Below are 27,310 nucleotides of genomic sequence, written 5' to 3'. Positions count from 1 at the left end.
TTTTCCAGGAACCGAGGTAAGACTGACCGGCCTATAGTTCCCTGGATCATCCTTCTTCCCTTTTTTGAAGATGGGCACTACATTTGCCTTTTTCCAATCATCCGGGATTTCTCCCAATCTCCACGACTTTTCAAAGATAATAGCCAAAGGCTCCACAATGACATTTGCCAACTCCCTCAGTACCCTCGGATGCACTAAGTCCGGACCCATGGATTTGTGTACGTTTAGCTTTTCTAAATAGTTCCTAACCTGTTCTTTACCCACCACGGGCTGTCCATCTTCATCCCATCTTGCGTCACTTGGTGCAGAAGTCCAGGAGCCGACCGTGTCCGTGAATACAGAGGCAAAGAAAGCATTGAGTACTTCAGCTTTCCCCACATCATCTGTCACTAGGTTACCTCCTTCATCCATTAGGGGCCACAAACCCTCTCTAATCACCTTCTTCTGGTTAACATGCCTGTAGAAACCTTTCTTGTTATCCTTCACATCCTTAGCCAGTTGCAATTCCATTTGCTCTTTCGCCTTCCTGATAACCCCCCGGCATTCTCGAGCTATACCTTTAAACTCCTCCCTGGTCATTTGTCCAAGTTTCCACTCTTTGTGGAAATCCCAGGCAGCTCCTCAGCCTGGGATTTGGGGTGGTTGTTGGTGCCTTCCAAGCCACCAGGGAAAGGCAGTGTTGCAGTGTTTGTAGAGCACACAAGCTGATCGGAATCAAAGGATTTTTCTGCCTACACAAACCTCAGAGGAGCTGGTATGATGACATGAGAAGCCCCACTGATACTCCAGTTTTCCCACAGCTGTAGGACCCAAGTTAGACTTATGTTAATGTCAGAAGTTTGAATTCTTACCTGAACACAATACGCTGACATCATCTTTGTGAGAACAAGTCTTATTAGGATGAGAGATCCTGGGACAGTTTGAAAGGAAAATCTCATTCCCCACACATTGAAACTCTTCTTTCCAGATCAGGTCATGTCCTTCTCCAAAATGTGCAGCTCCTATAGCAGCTACAGCCTGTCCACAACCTAATTCACTGCAGATAACAGAGGCAGCATTGAAATCCAAGTGTGAATCACACACTGTCTCCCACACTTTTCCATGTTTAACTTCAACACGTCCGGAGCACGCAGTGTTCCCTCCAGCCAGCTGGATCTCAATGTGACCTAGAAAGTCAATACATCCATCAGTGAGTGTTAGTTATTCTGACACTCCATAACTTTCCCTGAACCCTAGAATATAAGAACATAAGAATAGCCGTACTGGGTCAGACCAAAGGTCCATCTAGCCCAGTAGCCTGTCTGCTGACAGTGGCCAGGACCAGGTGCCCCAGAGAGGGTGGACTGTAGACAATGATCAAGTGATTTGTCTCCTGCATCCTTCTCCAGCCTCTGACAAACAGAGGCCAGGGACACCATTTCTATCCCCTGGCTAATAGCCTTTTATGGACCTAATCTCCATGAAATTATCTAGTTTTTCTTTAAACTCTGTTATAGTCCTTGCCTTCACAGCCTCCTCTGGCAAGGAGTTCCACAGGTTGACTACACGCTGTGTGAAGAAGAACTTTCTTTTATTAGTTTTAAACCTGCTACCCATTAACTTCATTTGGTGTCCTCTAGTTCTTCTATTATGGGAACTAATAAATAACTTTTCTTTATGCACCCTCTCCACACCACTCATGATTTTATAGACCTCTATCATATCCCCCCTCAGTCTCCTCTTTTCTAAACTGAAAAGTCCCAGTCGTTTTAACCTTTCTTCATATGGGACCCGTTCCAAACCCCTAATCATTTTAGTTGCCCTTTTCTGAACCCTTTTTTGAGGTGAGAAGACCACATCTGTACACAGTATTCAAGATGTTGTTGTACCATAGTTTTATACAGGGGCAGTAAGATATTTTGTGTCTTAATTTCTATCCCTTTCTTAATAATTCCTAGCATCCTATTTGTCTTTTTGACCGTCGCTGCATGGTGTGTGGAAGTTTTCAGAGAACTATCCACGATAACTCCAAGATCTCTTTCCTGATTTGTCATAGCCAAATTAGCCCCCATCATACTGTACGTATAGTTGGGGTTATTTTTCCCGATGTGCATTACTTTACACTTATCCGCATTACATTTCATTTGCCATTTTGTTACCCAATCACTCAGTTTGGTGAGATCTTTTTGGAATCCCTCACAGTCTGCTTCTGTCTTGACTATCCTAAACAGTTTGGTATCATCCACAAACTTTACCACCTCACTGCTTACCCCTTTCTCCAGATCATTTATGAATAAGTTGAACAGGATTGGTCCCAGGACTGACCCTTGGGGGACACCACTAGTTACCCCTCTCCATTCTGAATATTTACCATTTATTCCTACCCTTTCTTTCCTGTCTTTTAACCAGTTCGCAATCCATGAAAGGACCTTCCCTCTTATCCCATGGCAATGTAATTTACACAAGAGCCTTTGCTGAGGGACCTTGTCAAAGGCTTTCAGAAAATCTAAGTATACTATATCTACTGGATCTCCCTTGTCTGCATGTTTGTTAACCCCTTCAAAGAACTCTTAGGGTATGTCTACACTACCCTGCTAGTTCGAACTAGCGGGGTAATGTAGGCATACCGCACTTGCAAATGAAGCCGGGGATTTGAATTTCCCAGGCTTCATTTGCATAAGTGGGGCTCCGCCATTTTAAAATCCCCGCTCATTAGAACCCTGTGCCGCGCGGCTACACGCGGCACGAACTAGGTAGTTCGAACTAGGCTTTCTAGTTCGAACTACCGTTACTCCTCATTCCATGAGGAGTAATGGTAGTTCAAACTAGGAAGCCTAGTTCGAACTACCTAGTTCATGCCGCGTGTAGCCGCGCGGCACAGGGTTTGAACGAGCAGGGATTTAAAAATGGTAGAGCCCCGCTTATGCAAATGAAGCCCGGGAAATTCAAATCCCGGGCTTCATTTGCAAGTGCAGTATGCCTTCATTACCCCGCTAGTTCAAACTAGCGGGGTAGTGTAGACATACCCTAAGAGTTCTTTGAAGGGGTTAACAAACATGCAGACAAGGGAGATCCAGTAGATATAGTATACTTAGATTTTCTGAAAGCCTTTGACAAGGTCCCTCAGCAAAGGCTCTTGTGTAAATTACATTGCCTAGTTCGAACTAGAAGGGTAGTGTAGATATACCCTTATATATTAGTAAGACATGACTTCCCTTTACAGAAACCATGTTGACTTTTGTCCAACAAATTATGTTCTTCTATGTGCCCGACAATTTTATTCTTTACTATTGTTTCAACTAATTTGCCCGGTACTGAAGTTAGACTTACTGGTCTGTAATTGCCAGGATCGCCTCTAGAGCCCTTTTTAAATATTGGTGTCACGTTAGCTACCTTCCAGTCATTAGGTACTGAAGGCAATTTAAAGGATAGGTTACAAACCACAGATAATAGTTCAGCAATTTCTCATGTGAGTTCTTTTAGAACACTTGGATGAATGCCATCTGGTCCCGGAGATCTGTCAACATTAAGTTTTTCTATTTGTTCCAAAACCTCCTCTAATGACACTTCAATCCAGGACAGTTCCTCTGAGTCATCACCCACAAAGGACGGTGCAGATTTGGGAATCTCCCTAATGTCCTCAGCCGTGAAGATTGAAGCAAAGAAATCATTTAGTTTCTCCGCAATGGCTTTATCATCCTTGATTGCTCCTTTTATATCTCGATCATCTAGGGGACCCACAGGTTTTTTAGCAGGCTTCCTGCTTCTAATGTACTTAAAAACATTTTGTTATTTCTTTTTGAGTTTTTGGCTAGCTGTTCCTCAAAATCTTTTTTTGCTTTTCTTATTAAAATTTTACACTTGATTTGACAGTGTTTATGTTCCTTTCTGTTTATCTCACTAGCGGTATGTCTACACTAGCTCGTTAGTTCGAGCTAGGTAGGATAATGAGGGCAAGCGGAGTTGCAAATGAAGCCCGGGATTTAAATAACCTGGGCTTCATTTGCATGTTCCCGGGCGCCGCCATTTTTAAATCCCCCTTAGTCTGAACTCCGTGCCCACAGCTACACGCGGCACGGAGTAGGTGGTTCAAATTAAAGATCCTCATGGAGTAATTCGAGCGGTAGTTCGAATTAGGATCTTTAATTCATTAAATCATTACCCTACCTAGCTCAAACTAATGAGCTAGTGTAGACATACCCTAGGATTGGACTTCCACTTCTTAAAAGATGCCTTTTTGTCCCTCACTGCTTCTTTTACATGGTGGTTAAGCCACGGAGACTCTTTTTTAGGTCTCTTACTATGTTTTTTAATTTGGGGTATACATTTAAGTTGGGCCTCTATTATGGTGTATTTAAAAAGTTTCCATGCAGCTTGCAGGGATTTAGCTCTAGTCATTGTGCCTTTTAATTTCTGTTTAACTAACCTCCTCATCTTTGTGTAATTCCCCTTTTTGAAATTAAATGCCAGAGTGCTGGACTACTAAGGTGTTCTTCCCACCACAGGAATGATAAATGTTATTATATTATGGTCACTATTCCCAAGCGGTCCTGTAATGGTTATCTCCTGGACCTGATCCTGCGCTCCATTCAGGACTTAATCGAGAATTGCCTCTCCCCTTGTGGGTTTCTGTACCAGCTGCTCCAAAAAGCAGTCATTTAAGCCACTGAGAAATTTTATCTCTGCTTCTCTTCCTGAGGTGACATGTATCCAGTCAATATGGGGATAATTAAAATCCCCCATTATTATAGAGTTCTTTATTTTGGTAGCCTCGATATTTTCCCTCAGCATTTCAATATCAGTATCGCTGTCCTGGTCAGGTGGTCAATAATATATCCCTACTGCTAATTTCTTATTATTGGAGCATGGAATTACTATCCATAGCGATTCTATGGAACATGTCGATTCATTTAATATTTTTATTTCATTTGATTCTACATTCTCTTTCACATATAGTGCCACTCCGCCACCCACTCTGCCTGCTCTATCCTTCTGATATATTTTATATCCTGGTATGAGTGTGTCCCACAGATTTTCCTCATTCCACCAGGTTTCAGTGATGCCTATTATGTCAATACGAGGTACAGACAGTCCCCGGGTTACGTACAAGATAGGGACTGTAGGTTTGTTCTTAAGTTGAATTTGTATGTAAGTTGGAACTGGTACATATTGTAGGGGAAACTCTAGCCAAACATTTCTCCAGAGCTCAGTTTTATTCTCCCACACCTCACTTCCCTCAGTCCTTTATTCTCAAGCTGAGGTGTCTGCTGAGAAAAGCCGCTCCACGTCTCCCTGGTCTATTGGGGAGGGGGCGCTAGCTTCGCATCTCCCTGGTCTGCTGGGGGGAAGCAGCTAGTGCGGGGTTGCCTCACCCCGTTTGTAAGTAGGGATCCGATGTAAGTCGGATCCATGTAACCCGGGGACTGCCTGTACTCTAGTTCACTCATCTTATTAATCAGACTCCTAGCATTTGTGTAGAAGCACTTTAAAAATTTGCCACTGCTTCTGCCCTTCCCTGGTGCATTGGATGCTTTTATATGCGGTTGTTTCTCTGCTCTGGCCCATGGTTTGTCCTCTCCCCTCTCTTTCTGACTACAGCTTAGAAAATCTCTATCAATGGATTCTCTTTTAAGAGAAATCTCCCTCTGATTTACGTGCATCTTCGCACCAATCGGCTTTCCCCCATCTCTTAGTTTAAAAACTGCTCTATGGCCTTTTTAATGTTTAGGCCTTTTTAATGTTTAGAGCCTTCCTGGGGATGAAAAAAAGGGCACCTTCTCTGAACAGCAAAGATATTAAATAATCTGCAGCCTTTCACATCATATACCAGTTCTTGTGTTCTAGTGATGAGAGAGAATCTGAATCTACAGAGGGGCACATGCAGTCACTAATCTACTCCTGCCACTGCTCCATCCACACTAGAAAAGTATCATCTATCCACCCTCTCAACAACTCCAAACCCAGCAATTTTTGAAACCTCACATCCACAAAGCCCACCTGCTCTTCTCCCCACATGCATATGCACCACTCAAATAAAGTACAGAAGGTCTGTAAAAAGAGGAATGGAGCACCTGGCTCCTAGGCAGGACTTAATACAGACATGCAATGGCAAATAACTTTGATTCAAAAGCCAAGCACTGTGCCCAAATGCTCAAATGTCCTGCAAACTACAGAGAATGAACAACATAGGGAGTGCAGTTTCAAACAATCTTATCACAGTACCTTCCCATTGTATTTAACACCACAGAAGATAGAGAACCCTTTGGGATGCCTGATCTTCAAGGGTTTGTGGGCACTCCTTAGGGAGGCTCTCCCTCAATACCCACTTTGCACCATATTGTTTTGTCTGGCCTGTTCCTAAAACTAAGGTCCCCCTAGCTATAAGGGTCATGGCTGTGAAAAAGTCACACAGCTAAGAAACACGGTTTCCTTTTTTGGCAATCTCATTAAGATTCATTTTCATAGAATTATAGAAGTGTGGGACTGAAATGGAACTTGATAGGACATCTATTGATAAGACATCTAGGACATCTACACTGGCACTTTTGTCAGTGAAACTTTCGTTGGATAGGGGTCTGAAAAACCACCCACTTGATCAACAAAAGTTCCCTGACAAAAGTGCCTGTGTTGACAGTATTGCTAGGAGACACTCTCCTGCTCACTGAGGCTATGGCTACACTGTGGAGGGTTTTCGGAAAAAGGTAATCCGATTCTTTTTTCGGAAGAAGGTTTTCTGAAATTTGGCCCATCTACACTAGGTCAAATTTCAGAAAAGCCTCCTCTTTTGGAGGAGCCCTTATTCCTCACGGAATGAGGAATACAGGGCTTCCCAAAAGAGCATGTTTGCTCTTCCACAAAAAAAAGTGGAAGAGCAGACACGTTCCCTGGACGCGGCAGAGTTTTAGAGCTACTGCTGCTCATTAAGGATCATTTAATTATGCTGGCAGGAGAGCTCTCTTCCACCATATTGAGTGGCTACATCGGATACCTTACGATTGGCTCAGCTGCAGCAATAGTGCTGTGCTGCTGTAAAGTCTGCTAAGTAGACATAGCCTAAGTATGAGCTAGACCATCTCTGACAGGTATGTCTGACTCTTTTTTGAAATCCTCCCATGACAAATTTCACAATCTCCCTAAAAAATTGGTTCCAGTGATTAACAAATCTTATAGATAGGAAGTTTTTCTTAATATCTAATCTAAATCTCCCTTGCTGAAATTTAATCCCTTTACTTCTAGTCCTATCATCAGTGGTGGTGAAGGAGAACTATTTATCCCCGCCCTCTTTCTAAAAATATTTTACATACTTGAAGAACATAAAGATATCTCCTTTCTAGCCACCTCTTCTTCAGATTAAAATAGAGATTTAAAAAAAATGTTCAAAACCAGTAACTGTAAATGATCAAAAATCTATTGGTTACACAGTTAAATGTTTTATAAGGGATGTTAAGGAGTAGACAGGGAAGGGATCTAGAGGGTGCAGTCACAGAAGACCCCTTGTGGGTGCTGCCTGGTATGCTGACAGCCACTGACACTTGCCTCCTTGCTCTCCCAGGCTTTTCACCACCCTCTTCTGCTGGGCCAGCGACCTGGTCTGCCCAGGCAAGGCACAGAGCTGAGATCACCACCCCCCAACGAGCAATGCAGACACTCAATCTCTTCAGGTCTGAGAGAATGCAGTGTCAGCCACAGAATCAAGGAAACCCACCCCCCCAAACGAGATCAGAACTCCAAATGAATCATTCAGGTAAGCCCCCTTTAGCAAACAAAGAAGGATGTACATACCGATTGTTTCCCCAGATAACAATTATTTACATTGGGCTTACAGTAAATAAGAGTGATTTTATTAAGTACAAGCAGTAGGATTTAAGTTGTTGCAAGTGAGGACAGAGTAAAGTAAATTACAAATTTAAAATAACAGAAAACGCAGAGCTAATTCTAACACCCTAAAGCTTATCACAAATTTACGTTAAAACTGTTCTTATTTCAGCTCAACCTCCAAGCCAGAGAAGATCTTTTTCTCCTGGAGTCTCTGGTTTATTTTCTTTGGAGTGTCTTGCCATCCAAAGAGTGTGAATACTTTGCATCTTAAATAGCCTTTCTTTTGGACAGGAATTCTTTGTTTCTACATTCTCCCCTTCCATGGAAAAATACCTGGCCAGTCCCTACCAGTTGGGGAGGTCACATGACTTCCTAAGACCAACCACTGCTTAGACTTAAAGGACAAAGGAGGCTGTTTACAGGTGATCACACAGAGATTGAGGTGTCCTAGTATTGGGAACACCCTTGATAGGTTTCATTTTTACATTTAAAACCATAAATCATTTCCTATCCTGTATGTCTAACTTTACATACGGAGAGGTAGCCGTGTTAGCTGGATCTTGCTAAAACAAAAGGAAAAAACTATGTAGCACTTTAAAGACTAACAAGATGGTGCAATAGGTGATAAGCTTTTGTGGGCCAGACCAACTTCTTCAGATCATATCTTTCTGGCCCACAAAAGCTCATCACCTATTAAACCATCTTGTTAGTCTTTAAAGTGCTGCATAGTTTTTCCTTTTGTTTTTACATAAAAGAGTGATACATAGACCAAAATTAGATACACAGATCCAGCACACTGAGCCATTAAAATGGATAGGTTACCTAAGGTATTTTGTCGACAGCATCTTTGAGTTATGTGTATTTGTATACTTAAGACATAAGACACTGTCTGAGCGCGGGGTGTGTGTGGAAAACTGTCACAGAGGGGTCCCCCCAGTCACGGGCTCTTGGCTGCCGGCTCCACAACATGGGCTCCATCCCTTTCCCAGAAGCTAGTCCTGCTGCTGCGGGCTCCCAGCACTAATGTTGGCTCCATTACAAACAAGGTCCCAGCAGCCGAGTTTATTCCTCGTAGAATGAGGTTTATAGAAGTCAAAATAAGCCATCTGTTATTTCAAAATTATTTTGAAATAATGGGATGGCGATGTAGATGCTCACATTGTTATTTCAAAATAACTCTAGTTATCACAAAATAATGATGCAGTGCAGGCGCACCCAAAGTGCAGTGGAGTGGGTTCTAGTGGATTATAGCAGGTATCAAATACATTTGGGATCTATATAAGATCAGAACCGCCAAACTGGGTCAAACCAATGGTCCATCTAGCCCAGGCAGTATCCTGTCTTCCATCAGTGGCCAAAGCCAGGTGCCGATCCATCTCCGTTGCCCTGGCTTCTGGCAAACAGAGGCTAGGGATAACATTTCTGCCCATTCTGGCTAGTCGCCATTGATGGACCTATCCTCCTTGAACTTATTTTGTTCTTATTAGAACCCTATTCTGATTTGGGCCTTTCCACCATCTCCTGGAAAAGAACAGCTTAACTGTTAAGAAATAGTTTGTTAGTTTTAAATTTGCTGCCTATACATTTAATTGGATCAGCTTCTTGTGTTATGTTTGTGAAGCAATAAATAACATTTCCTTAGTCTATTTTTTCACACCATTTATGGTTTTTAGATATCTAACATATCCTTTAGTCATTTGTTTTCCAAGCAAAAAAGTCCCAGTCTTGTTAATCTCTCTTAATATGGAAGCTGTTCCTTATCCCTTCGAGTTTTGTTGCCCTTGCTATACCTTTTACAAATCCAATACATCTTTCTGAGATGACGTGGCCAGATCTGCATACAGTATTCAAGATGTGGGCATACAATGACTTAAGACAGAAAATACCATATTGCCTCTATATAATTATCTATTCCTTTCCTAATGATTCTCAATATTCTGTCAGCTTTTTAGTTTTTAGACTAATATTGCGCATTGAGCAGAGATTTTCAAGCAGCTACCCAACATTTTTGAATGAATAGTTGGGGTTATATTTTCCCAGGTTCATTTATCAACACTGAATTTCATCTGCCCTTGTGTTGCCCAGTTACCCAGTTTTGTAAGTCAACTTGGTAACTCTCTGCAATTAGCTTTGGAATTGAATATTTTAAGTTATTTTTTAGTATCTGCAAATGTTACTACCTCACTGTTTACCACTTTTTCAATAACTTTTCTGAGAATTTTAATAGCAGTGATCCAAACGCAAATATCAGCAGCACAACATTAATTCCTACCATTTTTTTCCCTATCTTTTAAGTGGCGTCCCCGGCAACGTTTTCATGCTGATCTAATGATCCTTCAATTATTTGAATGCCAATCTTAATCACCTGCCTTCCTCTTTATAAAACAAACTCCCTGCCCCAAAGGCAAAGCTACAAGCAGCTGAAACTCTGTCGCATTTAAGAGCTGTCTCTGGAGCCAGGGCTTGCAGCTTTAAGCAGATCTTCAACATGAAATCTAGGGGTTCCTACTTTAAGGGGGGCTACTGACCCTAGTAACTAAATAAAACATAATCCTGCAGTCTAAACTCTTAGTTGGACAAAGGACTAAGGCTGGGGTGGTATAGGGGAGCCTGGACAACCCCATCTTGACCAGAATAATAATGTCTGTGGTGTCTGGCCCTGTATTGACTGGACTAACGATGGCTGCCTTGACCAAAATGAGGTTTCTAACAAAGTAAACCAGGCCTGATTCAAGCCTAGTGTACAAGAACCAGGCCAACGGTCGACCTTTGAAAGTCAGGAGTGCGTTAAACAATAGAGCGTTGAGAGTATTGGTATAGAGAAACTGTGCCAAGAACATTGGGAGGAACCTGGTGCTGGTACATAACAATGCTAATGAGGAAAAATCACTGATGCAGCCATAAAACTAACAATTAAGTAGAGTACAGTTTGACTAGCAGGACATGTCCAAAAGAGGGGCATACATAATACATAATTGGTAGATTTTCCTAGAAAACCAAGTCAAGTCTCACTTTGCCATAAAAGTAGGTGTAGAAAAGGTAATCGGTGGGAGGAATTGAGTAAGGGGTCCCCACTACCTTACTCGCTGCAACTAGAAGCTGTGCCTGTTCCTACCGACTGATGCATTGTGGATGCCTCTGTATGTGGGGAAACAGCAAGGCCACGACCTTCCGTCTGACAATCATCTGACAATCGTAAGGTCTTAGCGGTGGAACTGTGTGTGATTTATAGCAATAAGTACATTTATATCTATATCCTTAAAATCAAGTATCATAGGTGTAGGTATTATATTATTGTCTGTGCACCCCCGTTTCAGGACTTATGCACTAGAGGCTGGGAAAGCTGCAAGCCCTTTCAGCTGCGTCTATTTAAAAGGCTCTTGTATTCCCCGGCTGCTAGGCCATGGGTTCCCTGACAGGTACAGAAAGGCACCAGTCCTTTACATAAAAGCACTTAAAAGGGCTCGCAGCTTCCCCAGCATCTAATGAGTTGTGAGGAAGCTTCGATTTAAAGGGCTCACTTGCTGGGTGGCTACACTGTCTGTCAGTCACCCGGTAGGCACAAATACTTTAAACAGAAGCAATTGGAAAGAACTTACAGCTCTGCCCCACTGCTCAGTTGCCTGGGAGCTGCCCGGAGGCGTGAGCCCTTTCAACTGCTTCTATTCAAAGGGCTTATGCCTGCCGGGCAGCTGCCAGGCAAAGGTTAGAACAGCTCTTCTATCACTGATGACCACCTTGCAGTAGTGCTCCACATTGCAACATCAGAAATGACACCTGACTTCATGTCCCTTGTTAATGCCCAACATAGACTTTCTTCTTCCTATTGAGTTGCATTTTTTATTTTACACTTAAATTTAATGCACATAAGTTGCATTAAAGTCAGGGGGGCAATAAGTCGGATGTGGCATCTGCCAGTGTTTATTAACCTGTGCCTCTGCAGATATGGCCATTTAAAGCTGCTGTTGGTTGTGGATCACCATTCCCAGACCACGTGAGCTGTAGGAGGTGGTGTCCCAATTCACACAGCGCCCATTGGCTGGAGATGGTGCTCCATGGTGAATGGGAGGTCCAAGCAGCTGTACCAGCGGAGTGGCATGTAAATAATGCATTGTTGGCCTGCTGGAGCTAATCCTGATGAACTGTGTCTGCTCTGCGGGTCGGATACCACCCAACACTAATGTAACTAAAAGTTTAGTGTTAGTGTTGTTATTACAAATATTACAAGTGTTCTCAAAATGTTAGTGTTATTATTACAAATTTTACAAGTGTTGTCTTCTATGATAAACTTTGGATAACGTTGTATGCAGTTAATTATTAAAATTTAATTACTTTGTTGTGTAAAAAACATATGGGCATCTTTTTACAGCACACGGACTGCCCCTTCTGCCCAAAGGCTCCCTCTCCCCTCCACTCCTTCTGTCCAAGGCCCCATACCTTCCAGGTCAGCCCATGGACACTTTTGAAGTTCGTGAAGTGGCCCCCCTTCAAAAATTATTGCCCACTCCTGCCCTTAAACCATGTACGTGGGAAAATACGGCTATGTCTACACAGGCGGGTTCTTGCTCAAGAACATCTTGCACAAGGTGCATAAAGAAAAGTTCTTCATTAGTTCCCATAATAGAAGGACTAGAGGACACCAAAGGAAAGGAATGGGTAGCAGGCTTCAAGCTAATAACAGAAAGTTGTTCTTCACAAAGCAAATAGCAAACCTGTGGAACTCCTTGCTGCAGGAGGCTGTGAAGGCTACAACTAGAACAGAGTTTAAAGAGAAGTGAGATAAAGTCATGGAGGTTGGGTCCATGGAGTGCTATTAGCCAGGGGGTAGAAATGGTGTCCCTGGCCTCTGTTTGTGGAAGGCTGGAGATGGATGGCACGAGACAAATGGCTTGGTAATTGTCTTTGGTCCATCCCCTCCAGGGTACCTAGTGTTGGCCGCTGTCGCCAGACAGGCTACTGGGGTACATGGACCTTTGGTCTGACCCAGTACGGCCATTCTTATGTCCTTAGCTCAGGGCTCAGGATCGGGGGTCTCACTGGACCACCTTGATTTTCATGCAGACCTGCTCCTGGGTGGCCAGGCTGGCAGCTATCCTGCCCTAGATGGCCAGAACAGTGGGCATTCAGGACATGTTGGCAGGGAGCCAGGAGAGCCAAGGGGAAGTATGAGATTTGAATTGAAAGCAGTGATGTGCCTGCTGCAGTTCTTTGTGTGGTTTGAAAGGAAAGGCTGGAGAAAGATTAAGTGAACCTTGGGAGTTGGACATGGAATGGTCCAGAAATATTTATGTCTGCAAAGGATGGAACCTGGAACAAAAAATGTGAGTAGACAGGGAATGTGCAGTAAAATGTGATCGTTTGTGTTTATTTCTGGTTTGTGAATTCTGTGCTGAGCCTGTGTGTATCCCCCCACCCCTGTCCCTCATATACTATAACTGAGGCTGAATTCCAGGGAAGCAATTCTTTCTGTTTTAATCTGTTTTCCAGTTCCTCTGTAACACCTGGCAACCAAGTATGCCTTACCAAGTATGTCTTTTATGTTTTGTTAATAAAATAACTTTTTAAAGACTGCAATCTGATTCCTGTGTCCTACAAAGCAGGGGATCTGTGTGCACATGCCTGAGACTGAGAGGTCCGGTATTAAAAATTACAGTTTGTTTTCAAGCTCTATCCTGAGGGAAGGTAAAAGAGCTTGGGGTTACCCAACAGGAAGAAATTCCCAAGTGAGGTCTTCCTGGGTTCAGAAAAGGGTTTTGTACTTGGGTGGTGGCAGTGTTACCACCCAAGGTCAAGGAATCTGTGACCTTGGGGAGTTCTCTAAGCAGAAGCCTATAAAGGCAAGATATTTTAAGGTCTCTTGTACCCTGACAGGAGGTTATTTATGTCATGTATATTTTCTAAGGATGTGGATGGGGGGCTGTTAGTAACTTTGCAGCCTCTTTGAGCCACCATAGGTGATAGATGGGGCCAAAGTAGGCACAAACTAATCTAATGAGTACAAAAGCTTCAGAGGGGTGAAGTCAAGTTAGTCTGTAAGGCTAAGTCTAGACTGCAGGCTTCTTTCGGAAGAAGCCTTTTTTGGCAGAGATCTTCCGAAAAAACTTCTTCCAAAAGATAGCATCCCACACTGCAAAAGTGCATCGAAAAAGTGATCTGCTTTTTCAAAAGAGAGCATCCAAACTGAATGGATACTCTCTCACATGTAAGCTGCAATTGCTATGGACAGAATGGCCATAGGGCACCTCTGCTTTTTCCTTTCCTCTTCTTCCAAAAGAACTCCCTCTTTCCCATCCACACATACCTTTTTGTAAAGAGCTCTTTTGTAAAAAGGCTTCTTCCTCATAGAATAAGGATTACCAATGCCAGAAAAAACCCTCTGTTCTTTCAATTTTCTTGTGGAAGACTGCAATTGCAGTGTGGATGTTCCTCAAATTTTGTCGGAAAAATGGCCATTTTTCTGACAAATCTCTGTAGTGCAGACATATCCTAACTGGAAAAAATTAAAAAACAACTAATAGTCTTGCAGCGCCTTAAAGACTAACAAAACATGTAGATGGTATCATGAGCTTTCATGGGTACAATCCACTTCTTTAGATGAATGGAGTTATTAACGGTCCAATTTCTAAATAAATAGGGAATGGAGCTGGGGGAAAAGGAAAAAGAAGGGAAAAAAAAGGAAAAAAGGGGGAAGAAACAGTGACTTAGAGTGTCCATGCTACATGAAACTGACAGAGAAGGTGCTAAATGTTCTTAATTACCCATTGTTTGGTTTTGCCATTACTATGTGGAATGAATCAGGCAATCCAGCCAATGTCTTTATTCATAACTCTGTGATAGGAAACAAACTTATACATGAAGATAAGTTCTAAGGCCTCCCTGTGGAGTTGGCTTGTGGAATTGGCCTGAAATAATACAGTGACTCTAAGGGTATGTCTACACTACAAAGTTAATTCGAACTAACGGACGTTAGTTCGAATTAACTTCGATAGGCGCTACACTAGCGCTCCGCTAGTTCGAACTTAATTCGAACTAGTGGAGCACTTAGTTCGAACTAGGTAAACCTCATTGTATTAGGACTAAGCCCCTTAATTCGAACTAGTGGGAGGCTAGCCCTCCCCAGCTTTCCCTGGTGGCCACTCTGGCCAACACCAGGGAAACTCTATTGCCCCCCTCCCGGCCCCGGGCCTCTTAAAGGGGCCCGGGCTGGCTACAGTGCCCGTGCCAGGTGCAAGCCTGCCAGCACCCAGCCAGAAGACCCTGCACCTGGCACGGCTCGAGCCAGCCACCCGATGCCCCCCAGCCCACCTCCTCTTCCCGGGACCAGGCTGGCAGCTGCCGGGAGCTTGCCCAGGACCGCAAGAGGCGGGCACCCGCCTGGTCCAGTGCAGACATTGTGGACCTCGTCCACGACCTCTGCACTAGGCACAGGAAAGTGGCTGTCTAGGGCAGGAGAGCTGCCAGCCTGGCCACCCAGGAGCAGGTTTGCATGAAAATCAAGGTGGTCCACTGAGACCCCCGACTCTGAGCCCTGAGCTTAGAATGACCGTACTGGGTCAGACCAAAGGTCCATCTAGCCCAGTAGCCTGTCTGCCGACAGCAGTCAACCCTAGGGACCCTGGAGGGGATGGACCAAAGACAGTGACCAAGCCATTTGTCTCGTGCCATCCCTCTCCAGCCTTCCACAAACTTCGGGCAGGTACACCACTCCTACCACCTGGCTAATACCACTCCATGGACCCAACCTCCATGAATTGATCTCACTTCTCTTTAAATGAATGGAGATTGCCTATCTCCTAGACCTGGAAGGGACCTTGAAAGGTCATCAAGTCCAGTCCCCTGCCTTCACAGCAGGACCAAATACCATCCCTGACAAATTTTTGCCCTAAATGGCCTCCACAAGGATTGAACTCACAACCCTGGGTTTAGCAGGCCAATGCTCAAGCCACTGAGCTATCCCTCCCCCCGATGGGGAGGACTGGGCTGGCTCTGCGGGCTTCTGGGGGTGGAAGCTCTCCTGCAGCTCCCCAAGTGCCCCCTCTCCCCAGATGGCAGCCTGCGGCAAGTGCAGCCGGGCTGATGGCCGAGTGCTGTGATGTGCCCAGTGTGGGTACTCTGGGCAATCCAAGCCAGGACTGCTTTGCAAGCGGGGCACCCCTGAGAACTGTCTGTCCGGGGTGGGGGTCAGGTCCCTTTAAGCACAGCCCTCGGCTGGCCTGAGACAGCAGCTTCACACTCTAAGTCCTCATCTGATGCCCTGCTGGCACTGCTTCCGGCCATCCTTAAGCCCGGTTCAGGGTCCACTCTGTGTGGACATGCTAGTTCAAATTAGCAAAATGCTAATTCGAACTAGTTTTTTAGTCTGGATCCATTAGTTCGAATTAGCTTAGTTCGAATTAACTAATTTGAACCAAGTTAGTTCGAATTAGCGCTGTAGTGTAGACATACCCTAATTGATTATTTCTCCCACCTTTTTTTCCTCTCCCTCCCCCCATCTCCTATTTATTTAGAAACTGGACCTTTAGTTACTCTATTCCTCTGAAGAAGAGGGCTGTGCCCACGAAAGCTCATGATCCGTCTACATGTTTTGTTAGTTTCTAAGATGCTGCAAGACTATTGCTTGTTTTTTTTAAGTTTTTCTAATCAGTGCAAGTTAAGGCTCAGGGCTCCTGCCCTGCTGCCTCAGGGATCTCAGCAGAAATCTCCTCAGCACTTGTTCCTGCTGGCTCCGTCCCAGCTCCAGCCGCCACAGGTAGGAACTCAACTGCTGCTACTGTCTTAAAGAGACACTGGGTTGCTATTACCGAAGCACCTACCAGCACAGACCTGCTAATGGCCTGCCCATCCCCATCCTTGGCCCATAACAACTGCTCTACCTGCCCCCCCCCCATCACCAGCCCAGCGGTTGGTGCAGCCTGCTTGTCCTCGTTCTGCCCAGCGGAGCACAGGAGAGACTAATTGGCTCTATGTGAACCCAGCTGCAGGGCACTTTCTAGCTCTGGGTCCCCAGGAATGTCATGCACTTTGGGTTCCATGCCTTTCCCCTCATCTTACCTGAACAGATCACTCCAATGTCAAAGTCATGCTTGCAGTTGACTGTACCCCACCCCTCATGACTGCAGTTCCAGAGAGCAGACTCGTCACCATCACAATTAACTCGATACAGCCATGTCCGTCCAGATCCTTTTCCAAAGGGAGCCCCATTTAGGGCTTTAAGAGCAGAGCCACATCCCAGCTGCTTACAAACCACCATAGCACCTTTCATGTTCCAGTTACCACCACATGCCGTTCCCCACTGGTCCTGGTGTTTAACCTCCACTCTCCCCTCACAGGGTTTATTTCCATTCGCCAGCCTCAGCTCCTCAGCACCTTCAAACAAACACAGAGCAGGGTTACAGTGAGTACAGTGTCCATCTATATTAACCCTACTGTTAATAATCCCTTTGGCCTGGAGAATATGTCCAGGAAGTTTTTGGAGAATGTTGGGGATAACTTCCTGGTACAAGTGCTGAAGGAACCAACCAGGGGCCATGTGCAGCTTGACCTGCTGCTCACAAACAGGGAGGAACTAGTAGGGGAAGTAGAGGTGGGTGGCAACCTGGGCAGCAGTGATCATGAGATGGTCTATTTCAGGATCCTGACAAAAGGAAGAAAGGAGAGCAGCAAAATACACACCCTGGACTTCAGAAAAGCAGCCTTTGACTCCCTCAGAGAACTGATGGGCAGGATCCCCTGGGATGCTAACATGAAGGGGAAAGGAGTCCAGGAGAGCTGGCAGTATTTTAAGGAAGCCTTCTTGAAAGCACAGGAACAGACCATCCTGATGCGCAGTAAGAAAAGCAAAGATAGTAGATGATTAGCTTGGCTTAGCAGTGAAATCCTTGGTGAGCTTAAACAGAAAAAGGAAGCTAACAAGAAGTGGAAACTTGGACAGATGACCAGAGAGGAGTATAAATATATTGCTCGAGAATGCAGGGAAGTGATCAGGAAGATGAAAGCACAATTGGAATTGCAGCTAATAAGGAATGTGGAGGGTAACAAGAAAGGTTTCTACAGGTATGTTAGCAATAAGAGAGTGATCAGAGAGGGTGTGGGGCCCTGATTGGAGGTAACCTAGGGTATGTCTAGACTGCATCCCTCTGTTGGCAGAGGGATGCAGATTAGGCAGGTCGATATTGCAAATGAAGTGGGGATTTAAATATCCCGTGCTTAATTTGCATAAAATGGCCACTGTTTTTGCAGACTCAGCACTTGGTCAGCAAAAACCAGCAGTCTAGAGGAGGATTTGTCAAGAAAGAAAGCCTTTTTCAACAGACCCCTTATGCCTCCTGCAAGAGATATCCCTAGTGACAGATGATGTGGGAAAAGCTGAAGTACTTGATGCTTTTTTTGCCTCTGTCTTCAGAGACAAGGTTAGCTCCCAGACTACTGCACTAGATAACGCAGCATGGGAAGGAGGTGAGCAGCCCTTGCTGGAGAAAGAACAGGTTAAAAACTATTTAGAAAAGCTAGACATAAACAAATCCATGGGTCCGGATTTAATGCATCTGAGGGGACTGACAGATTTGGCAAATGTCATTGTGAAGCGTTTGGCCATTATCTTTGAAAATTCATGGAGATTGGGAGAGGTCCCGGATGATTGGAAAAAGGCGAATGTAGTGTCCATCTTTAAAAAAGGGAAGATAGACAATCCAGAGACCTACAGACCAGTCAGCCTTACCTCAGTCCCCAGAAAAATCATGGAGGGGATCATCAAGGAATCCATGTTGAAATACTTGGAAGAGGGGGAAATGATCAGGAATAGTCAACATGGATTCACTAAGGGCAAATCATGCCTGACTAATATGATTAGCTTCTATGATGAGGTAACTGGCTCTGTGGACATGGGGATGTTAGTGGATATGATATACCTTGACTTTAGCAAAGCTTTCGATACGGTCTCCCACAATATTCTTGCCAGCGAGCTAAGGAAGTATGGATTGGATAAATGGACTGTAAGGTGGATAGAAAGCTGGCTAGATTGTCGGGCCCAACGGGTACTGATCAATGGCTCAATGTCTGGCTGGTAGTTAGTTTCAAGCGTAGTGGCCCAAGGATCAGTTCTAGGGTTGGTTTTGTACACCATCTTTATTAATGACCTGGATGAAGGGATGGATTGCACCCTCAGCAAGTTCGTAGATGACACTAAGCTAAGGGTAGAGGTAGATACATTGGAGGATAGGGACAGGGTCCAGAGTGACTGTGACAGGCGAACAGGCCCCGCACTGCAGGGCTGGGAGTAGCCCAGGCCCAGCTGGCTGAGAGGGCCCCGCCCTTCCGGCCCTGCTGGGCATGCTCCCAGCAGAGGCCAGGTATAAAGGCAGAGGGAGCCCAGCAGGCAAGAGGACAGCTGGGGGAAGGAGGAGACCAAGCCAGGCCAGTGTTTGTGCAGCCGCTGGGACCAGAGCCGCTGCCAGTGCTGGATCCTGACACCAAGGAAGCAGACCCCGACCCCAGGAGACCGGAACGTCCCCACAGCCCCAGCAGGTCCTGCCTCCGAGGCCAATGGGCCCCCGGGGAACCGGGGCGCGGTAGGAAGCAGCCCAGGGCAGGGGATACAAAGTTCGGCTCGGCCTGTATCGGCCGGATCCCCCGCCAAGCTGGCAGGAGCTACAGACCCTGCCTCAAGGGCCCTGGGCTGGGACCCGGTGGAGAGGGAGGGCCCTGGTCCCCCTACCACACAGGCCCCCCCTGGATAACCAGGCCTGGGGCCGGGAGAGGCTCCCCAGAGGCACTAGGCCTTTGATACCGTATATTCCCTGACAGAGGGGCCTGGACTTTGTGTTAAGACAGTGATACCGTATATCCCCTGATAGAGGGGCCGGAACTTCTGGGGACTTTGGGGTGCGGTACGGGCCCGGTCTGAGACGCGGGTCAGTATAAGGGGGTCAGCAACCCCCGTCAGGGGCGTGCCCCCTGACAGTGACCTAGACAAATTAGAAGATTTTGGCCAAAAGAAATATGATGAGATTCAACAAGGACAAGGGCAGAGTCCTGCACTTGGGATGAAAGAATTTCAAGCATTGTTACAGCCTGGGGACTGAATGGCTACGTAGCAGTTCTGCAGAAAAGGAGCTGGGGATTCCAGTGAATGAGAAGCTGGAGATGAGTCAGCAGTGTGCCCTTGTAGCCAAGAAGGCTAATGGCAGATTAGGGTGCACTAGGAAGAGCACTGCCAGCAGATCTAGAGAAGTGATTATTCCCCTTTATTCGACTCTGGTGAGGCCACACCTGGAGTACTGAGTCTTGTTCTGAGCCCCATGATAGAAAGGATGTGGATGCATTGGAGAGGGTCCAGTGGAGCGCAACAAAAATGATTAGGGGGCTGGAGCACATGACAGATGAGGAGAGGCTGAGGGATTTGACTCCTTCAGAAAACTGATGGGCAGGATTCCCTGGGATTCTAATAGGAAGGGGAAAGGAGTCTGGGAGAGCTGGCAGTATTTTAAGGAAGCCTTCTTGAAAGCACAGGAACAAACCATCCCAATTTAGTCTTATTTAGTCTGCAGAAGAGAAGAGTGAGGGGGGATTTGATAGCAGCCTTCAACTTCCTGAAGGGAGGTTCCAAAGAGGATGGAGAGAGGCTGTTCTCAGTAGTGACGGATGGCAGAACGAGGAGCAATGGTCTGAAGCTGGAGTGGGGTAGGTCTATAGTGCAAATTAGGAAAAACTATTTCCCTAGCAGGTTTGAAAAGGGTTCCCTAGAATTGGACTATCCATCCCTAGAGGTTTTTAAGTCTCGGCTTGACAAAGCCCAGGCTGGGATGATTTAGTTGGGGTTGGTCCTGCTTTGGGCAGGGGGCTGGACTCAATGACTCCTGTGGTCTCTGCCAGCCCTAGGATTCTAGATTCTTTGATTCTATGAACTGGGAATGTAGTGTCTTGGGTGGGCCCAGAAAAGAGGAGCTCAAGCTGTGGGAGAAAGCTGCAGGCTGAGGCTGAGTTTTAGAATGTGAGAAAGGATGTGGGCTAGGCTCTCATTTGGGGTCATGAATAAGGTACAGGCTTGAGGTACAGGAGGAAGTTTTGGGCTGGGGAGTTAGAGCTGAGGGGTTCAGAGTATGGGAGTGGGCTCTGGCCTGAGGCAGGGAGTAGAAGCTCTGGGCTGGGGGGGTGAGCATTCTGGAGTGGGGGCAGACATGAGGAGTTCAGAGTGTGGGAGGAGGCTCCATGCTGAGTTAGGTGCAGGGGGTGTGGGTCTGGCTAAGACTGTGGGCTCTGTGGATGAGGGATTTGGGCTGCTCTGTGCTAGGTTCAAAGTGTTCAAGCAGAGGGAGGGGAATAAAGGTTGAGGCAGGGAGCTGGAGATCAGGGATGTAGGCTCTGGGTAGTGTCTACTTCAAGTAGCTCCTGGAAGCAGTGGCATGTCCCCCCTCTGGCTCATACATGGATGCACAACTAGGCAGCTCTGTGTGTTGCTCCATCTGCAGTTACAACCCCCGCAGAAGCAATTGGCTGTATTTCCCAGCCAATGGGAACTACTGAGTGGGGTGGGGGTAGTGCATAGGTTACACATAGGAGCTGGAGCGGAGACATGCAGCTGATCCTGGGAGCCATGTGGAGCCAAGAGAAGTAGGAAATATGCCCTCTCTCTCCTGTGCTGCTGACTAGTCTTTTAACGGCCTTGTCAGTGGTGCTGAGCAGTAGGGATGTTCAATAACAATTAATTGTATAGTCACGTAACTGTATCAAATATTATCAGTTACACAACTATTCAATAATGCTTGAGTGCCCCATACATTATTTCGTTTTCACAGTTTTTTATTAACTAATAAACATTTCAAAATCATGGAACTATTATGGGTTTTTTTAACAGTTCTTTTGAATCAGAAGTGTTTGATAAATATGCTGAGGAAAAAAAATAATATTCCAATGGGCCACACTGAAGTTTCTAAGCAGTCCTACTATCAATCATGGGAAATTCTACTAAGAATTATATGACCTCTTTTTCACTTATCTTTTCTGTGACAACTTGTGGCACTTCAAAATGAACGACAGGTTAACCCCACTATATATGACAGATCCTTGTGTGCTCTGCTTTTAGCAAACACCATAATAGCATATGATGCTAAAAAGAAATAATTAGGATGAGAAAGGTTTGCAACATAACTCAATTATTACACTTAACTATGCACTGTGAATTAAGCTAATTTATGCTGTCCTCCCCATCTCCTGATGTTCTGTTCAGTCTTTTATGGTATCTGGTATAGTCTTCTCCTCTGTAACTGCATACTTAATCAAACTGGTTTGGATGTATTCCAAGCAAATTTAACATGAACAAAACTTGACCAAGCATATATGTTCTTATGTTCTTATATCAGCGATGGTGAAAAATGTTCAATGCCCTTGATCAAGTGAAATTATTTCAAAATAAACAAGTTCTCTGCTTCTTTATTGTTGATAGCTGTTTTGGGCATGTGACGGGGAGTCTGCTCCTCATTGGTCCTTTAAGGGTAAAACCCAGCTCTGGCAGAGGGCTGAGAGAGAGGAGCATACAGCTGAGGCAGAGACTATGTCTAGACTGCAAGCTTCTTTTGGAGAAAGCTTTTCCGGAAGAGATCTTCTGAAAAAACTTCTTCTGAAAGAGAGCATCCACACAGCAAAAGTGCATCGAAAAAGTGATCTGCTTTTGTGAAAGAGAGAGTCCAGAGTCATTGGATGCTCTCTCACATAAAAGACCACCCAGAGCCACTTCAAGCAGGGCTTCCAAGTGCTGGTGCCAGAGCCTAGCATTGACACGCGCTTAAAGGGACCTCCCTGGACAGCCATTTCTCTGCTTCTGCTGCCTGCTTGCTACCTCTTCAAGGGTATGTCTACACTAGCTCGTTAGCTCGATCTAGGTAGGCAAATGAGGGCAACTAGAGTTACAAATGAAGCCCGGGATTTAAATATCCCGGGCTTCATTTGCATGTTCCCGGGCGCCGCCATTTTTAAATCCCCCTTAGTCCGAACTAACTGCCCGCGGCTAGACACAGCAGTTAAATGTTAATTTGAACTAACTCCTTAGTTCGAATTAACTGTTACTCCTCATTCCCTGGTGGGGGGCGGCCGCTGGCTGCGAGGGGAGACCTTTCGAGCAGACCCCAGTAACTCACCCCAGAGCAAAGAGCTTGCTGCTCGAGTGTGCGGAAGCAGGCTCCTAACATAAGTGGAGGCAGGTCAAAGGGGAATACTGAGTGGGGCAGGATAAGCATGTTTAGGTGGGAAAAGAAAAAACTGTAACATGTTTGGCTCTCAGCCAAACATGATAGCTGCTGTATCCTGTCCAGCAACAAGTTTGGGCATGTCAAGTAGTGGTTGTTTACTGCGCTGTATAAAAGAGTTCACCTGGCTGTGTCCAGTAGAAATCCCCTTGTGATTTCTCCACAGCGCTGTGTAATAAAGTTCGGTTCATCAGGTCTCTGGCCTCTGTCTTGACTTTTCTCCAACAAGTAGGAGCCCTAAGATCTGAGTTGGATCAAGTCCACAAAGAAAAATCTGAATTAGAAACCCAACTCAAGCAAAGAGTGGTGGAGAACCAGTCACATATTGCTTTGATTGCTGGATTAACCACTCAGATCTCACAGCTAGAAAATCAATTGGGAGATCTGCATTCCAGAGCCACCATAGCAGAGCGTGAAGCTGCTGGAAAATTTGAGCAGCTCAGTGAAGCACAAGCAGCAGTCAGGCAGCTGCTTAAACAGGCCAATACAGTAAAGGCAGGAGGAGATCACACTGCCTGTCATAATATCATTGGAGGCCTGAATAAACAATTAAGTGTAGCTAAAGGGATGATGGCTGCTGTTCAGCCTGGGTTTTGTGAAAAGGTCTTTGACAATGAGGTTAACCCTTCTGCCCCAGCTTATGATCTAGGAGGGGTGGAAAATGAGAATATGAGGAAGTGTGGTCTGAAATGTGGCTGGGAATTTGATAATGGTTTAAATAATTTAAAACCAAGTAATATTGATCACAATGCTTCATGAATCATGGCCCCTATCACAACAACAGTTACCTCATTTCCAGGCAATAACAATCAGCCTGTGGTTAAACAGGAGAGCAAATCTCTCACACCGGAGCAGGCAAGGGCTGTGGGGAAGCAACTTGGACCCCGCATTAAAGATAATGCACTCAATTGGCTAGCCAAACACTCTGTCACTCCTCATTTAAGTTTGGAGGACATGATTATTTTATTTAAAGAGTGCATGCCACCAGAGGATTTTGCGGCATTGCCATACCACCTTATCAATGACCCAACTATCGGTATAGCAGAACTGTATAAGCAGGTCTATAAAATATATTTCCCCCATGAGAATTTACTGGGAAAGGTCTATACCGAGAAGCAAGGTGAAGGTGAAAAACCAGATAATTATTTTATGCGGAAAAAACGTCTGTTCTGGATGGCTGGTTTTGGTGCACAGAGGGGGGGTGTACTTGCCTGGGAGTCCCCTGAGTTAAAGGAGCTGTACTACCAAGGGCTGCTCCCTATAATTAAATTAGCCTTGGGGCCTTTTGATTATCTTAATGTGCCTTTATCCATGTTTGAATGCAAAATAAGGGAGGTCAGTGAGCTACAGCAACTAGCTCACCCTAGACTCAGACCTAATAAGAGAATTGTTGCTATCAATAATAACTTTAAAGGCAGCAGCAGCAGCAACAGCAGTAATCCAAAACCAAATGACAAGACCAGGTTTCCACCAAGAATGTTCTCGGGAAAGCAAGAGGACATTTTTGCTACACAGAGAATTTTATCCCAAAGACTGTCCAAATACTTACCTTGGGATAAGATTAAGAATATGCATATTGAAGAAATCTTTAAAAAGTTGGCGCATTTTGAGACATCTGGTGATCCAGACACTCTGGCAGCAGCAGAAGTTGCTGCATCCACAACACACAGTGTAACGGACGGTCTTCATTTTGAAAATCAAAGGGCGCCACCATCTTGGAACACTGACAGTCACCATTTTGAAAATCAAAGGGCTCCGCCATCTTTAAATACAGATTCCACCAAATGAAGAGGCCGAACTTCCCAGCCCCTTAAAACTATAACACCCATATTATATGATCCATGGGGCAGACCAACTGTAGAAGTTACTTACAGAGGAAGCTTCGGTATAATTCAGCAACGAGCACTGGTGGATACAGAGGCATCTGCCAGCTTAATCTGCACTACTTGTTCATCAGAAGCAAAACAAATTCCAGTTAATTTTGTATGGACACTACAATCCTACAATGGAAGGCCTTCTATCACTCCTTTTGCTAGAAACATCTTGTGTGAAATTGGACCTCTCTCAACTGGAATGACAATTGGATTTCAGGAACTGGAAGGACAAGGAATTTTAGGTATTGATCTTTTTAAAAAATTAAAATTAATTATTGATCTACCAAATCAAACAGTCTATCAATCAAGCAATGATGATCAAGCAGCACTAGTGATTACTTCTGTACACCCAATGGGAGCCATAAAAGCTTGCCAGAACATCAATTCCATTCAGCTATCTCAATGGGAACCTTGTGTTCAGGATATAGCAACGAAGCATAAAGCAGCCTTTGCACAGCACAAGCTCAGCTGTGGCAAGACAACTACAACGCCAGTCAAGGTAGAGGGGACTGACCCCAGACCAATGAAACAGTATAGGTTTCCCCAAGAGGCACAAGAAGAAATAGAAGATACCAACAACTCTCTTCTACTTCAAGGCGTTCTGGTAAACTGTGAAAGCCCCTGCAACGCTTCAATTTGGCCGGTGTTAAAAGCAGATAAAAGGAATTGGAGACTTACCATCGATTACAGAGGATTAAATAAAGTTACTCCCAGGATGTCACCTATTGTGGCCAAATATCTCGAAATAATGTCGAGAATAGCCGAAGGGGCCCAATGGTTTTCAGTGTTGGATATATCAAACACATTCTTTTCCATCCAATTGGACCCAGCCAGCTGGTACAAATTCGCTTTTACTTTCAAGGAACAGCAATATACCTTTACTAGAGTGCCCTAAGGGTTCCATAATGCACCCACCATATGTCACCGTGTGGTATCAGCATTATGGAAGAATCTTAAATGTGCTAGGAATGTGGTGAGTTATGGCGATGATATCCTCATTCCCACAAAAGACAAGGACTCTAATTTGAAAGCTCTGGACGGGGTACTAGAAACCCTAGAGAAGGCAGGTTTTATCATCAACCCACTTAAAGCCCAACTGGTAAAGCAGGAAGTAACTTATTTGGGAGTCAAGCTCGGTCCAAACGGGAGACAACCAGATCACGATAGAGTTCAGTTGATTGCTGACCTTCTAGCTCCAGTAGATGTCCATGGCCTCAGAATGTTTTTAGGCCTAATAGGGTTTTGCAGGGACTTTACTGAGGGATTCAGTTTAAAAGCCAGACCATTATATGCTTTGTTAAAGAAATCTCAAGTGTGGCATTGGGGAAAATAAGAACAAGATGCCTTCTATCAATTAAAGCAAGCATTGATATAAGCTCCCGCGTTAGCATATCCTGATCCGACTAAACCGTATCATCTCCAACTGACAGCAAGCCCACAAGTTTTAGGAGCCATCCTAATGCAACAACAAGGACCAGTTTAAAGCCAGTATCCTACGGGTCAAGGACACTTTCTGGAGTCGAGCAACAGTTTACACCCTTTGAGAAGGAGGTATTGGCCCTGGTCTGGTCACTCCAGCACTGGGAATACCTTATCAGAATGTCCCTTGTGGTGCTAAAGACAAGTCACACTCCAGTAAAATACATTATCACCGGAAAGGCTAATAATGGTTGAGTCAGCCACCCAAGGATCGCACAATGGACTTTGGCGCTGATGAACAGACCAATCATAGAAGAACAATCAGGAACACCAAATTTGGCATCAGCTGCATTATGTGTTCCTCTTCCCGTTGTTAGTGATAATCATGAATGCCCTCTTCCTGAAGTTAAATTCCTGAATTAATATCTCCATTTAATCTAATCATGAACTATGAGTCGACCAAAACCTTGACTCCAGGGAATGTGTGGGTGGTAGACGGTAGTTGTTATCGTTGTGATGGAAAACTCGTCGCGGGAGCTGCTGCTATTAATGCTGATACACATCAAGAAATCATGAAACCAATCAAGGCCGTATCAGCACAGGCCGCGGAAATTATTGCAATTATTCTGGCCCTAGAAAACGCACCAAACAACCAAGACATCACAATTTGCACCGACTCAGATTGGGTGCTGAGATCCTTCGTGGATTGGATGGTTGTCTGGAAGACACGTAACATATGCACGTCCGATCAACGGCCAGTGGCATATGCGGGCTATTTAAACTACGCCTGGAAGTTGGCTCAACAACGCCAAGGGAAAACATATCTCTTCAAGGTCTGTGCCCATTGCAGAAACCAGGTGGAAATATCTCGGTTAAACAGCCAAGCGGACAGATTGGCAAAGCGAGCAGCAATACTTGATTCCACAATGGCATGGGACAAGGTACCCACTACCATTAGTTCCATCCAACCTGCTACCTCAC

The 27,310-nt window shown here is 45.1% G+C and overlaps 2 protein-coding genes across 2 annotated transcripts in view; one reads left to right on the top strand and one right to left on the bottom strand.

The window, feature by feature from the left end:
- The window catches only part of LOC112545108 (scavenger receptor cysteine-rich type 1 protein M130-like), a 60,405-nt gene extending 35,764 nt beyond the window's left edge, over positions 1 to 24,641 (bottom strand). The window contains exons 1-4 of the mRNA XM_089775352.1: positions 24,586 to 24,641; positions 19,633 to 19,760; positions 16,849 to 17,163; positions 852 to 1,166 (exon numbers count right to left, since the gene is read on the bottom strand). Of these exons, the coding sequence (XP_089631478.1) occupies positions 852 to 1,166; positions 16,849 to 17,163; positions 19,633 to 19,760; positions 24,586 to 24,641 (814 nt within the window). The remainder of the gene's footprint in view (positions 1 to 851; positions 1,167 to 16,848; positions 17,164 to 19,632; positions 19,761 to 24,585) is intronic.
- The window catches only part of LOC149525640 (uncharacterized), a 238,290-nt gene that overhangs the window by 38,042 nt on the left and 172,938 nt on the right, over positions 1 to 27,310 (top strand). The gene's annotated exons all lie outside the window — the stretch shown is intronic.

This window comes from Pelodiscus sinensis, chromosome 1 (genome assembly GCF_052426305.1).
Source record: "Pelodiscus sinensis isolate ZL-2025 chromosome 1, ASM5242630v1, whole genome shotgun sequence".
NCBI lineage: Eukaryota > Metazoa > Chordata > Testudines > Trionychidae > Pelodiscus > Pelodiscus sinensis.
This window is presented reverse-complemented; position numbering and strand designations above follow the sequence as displayed.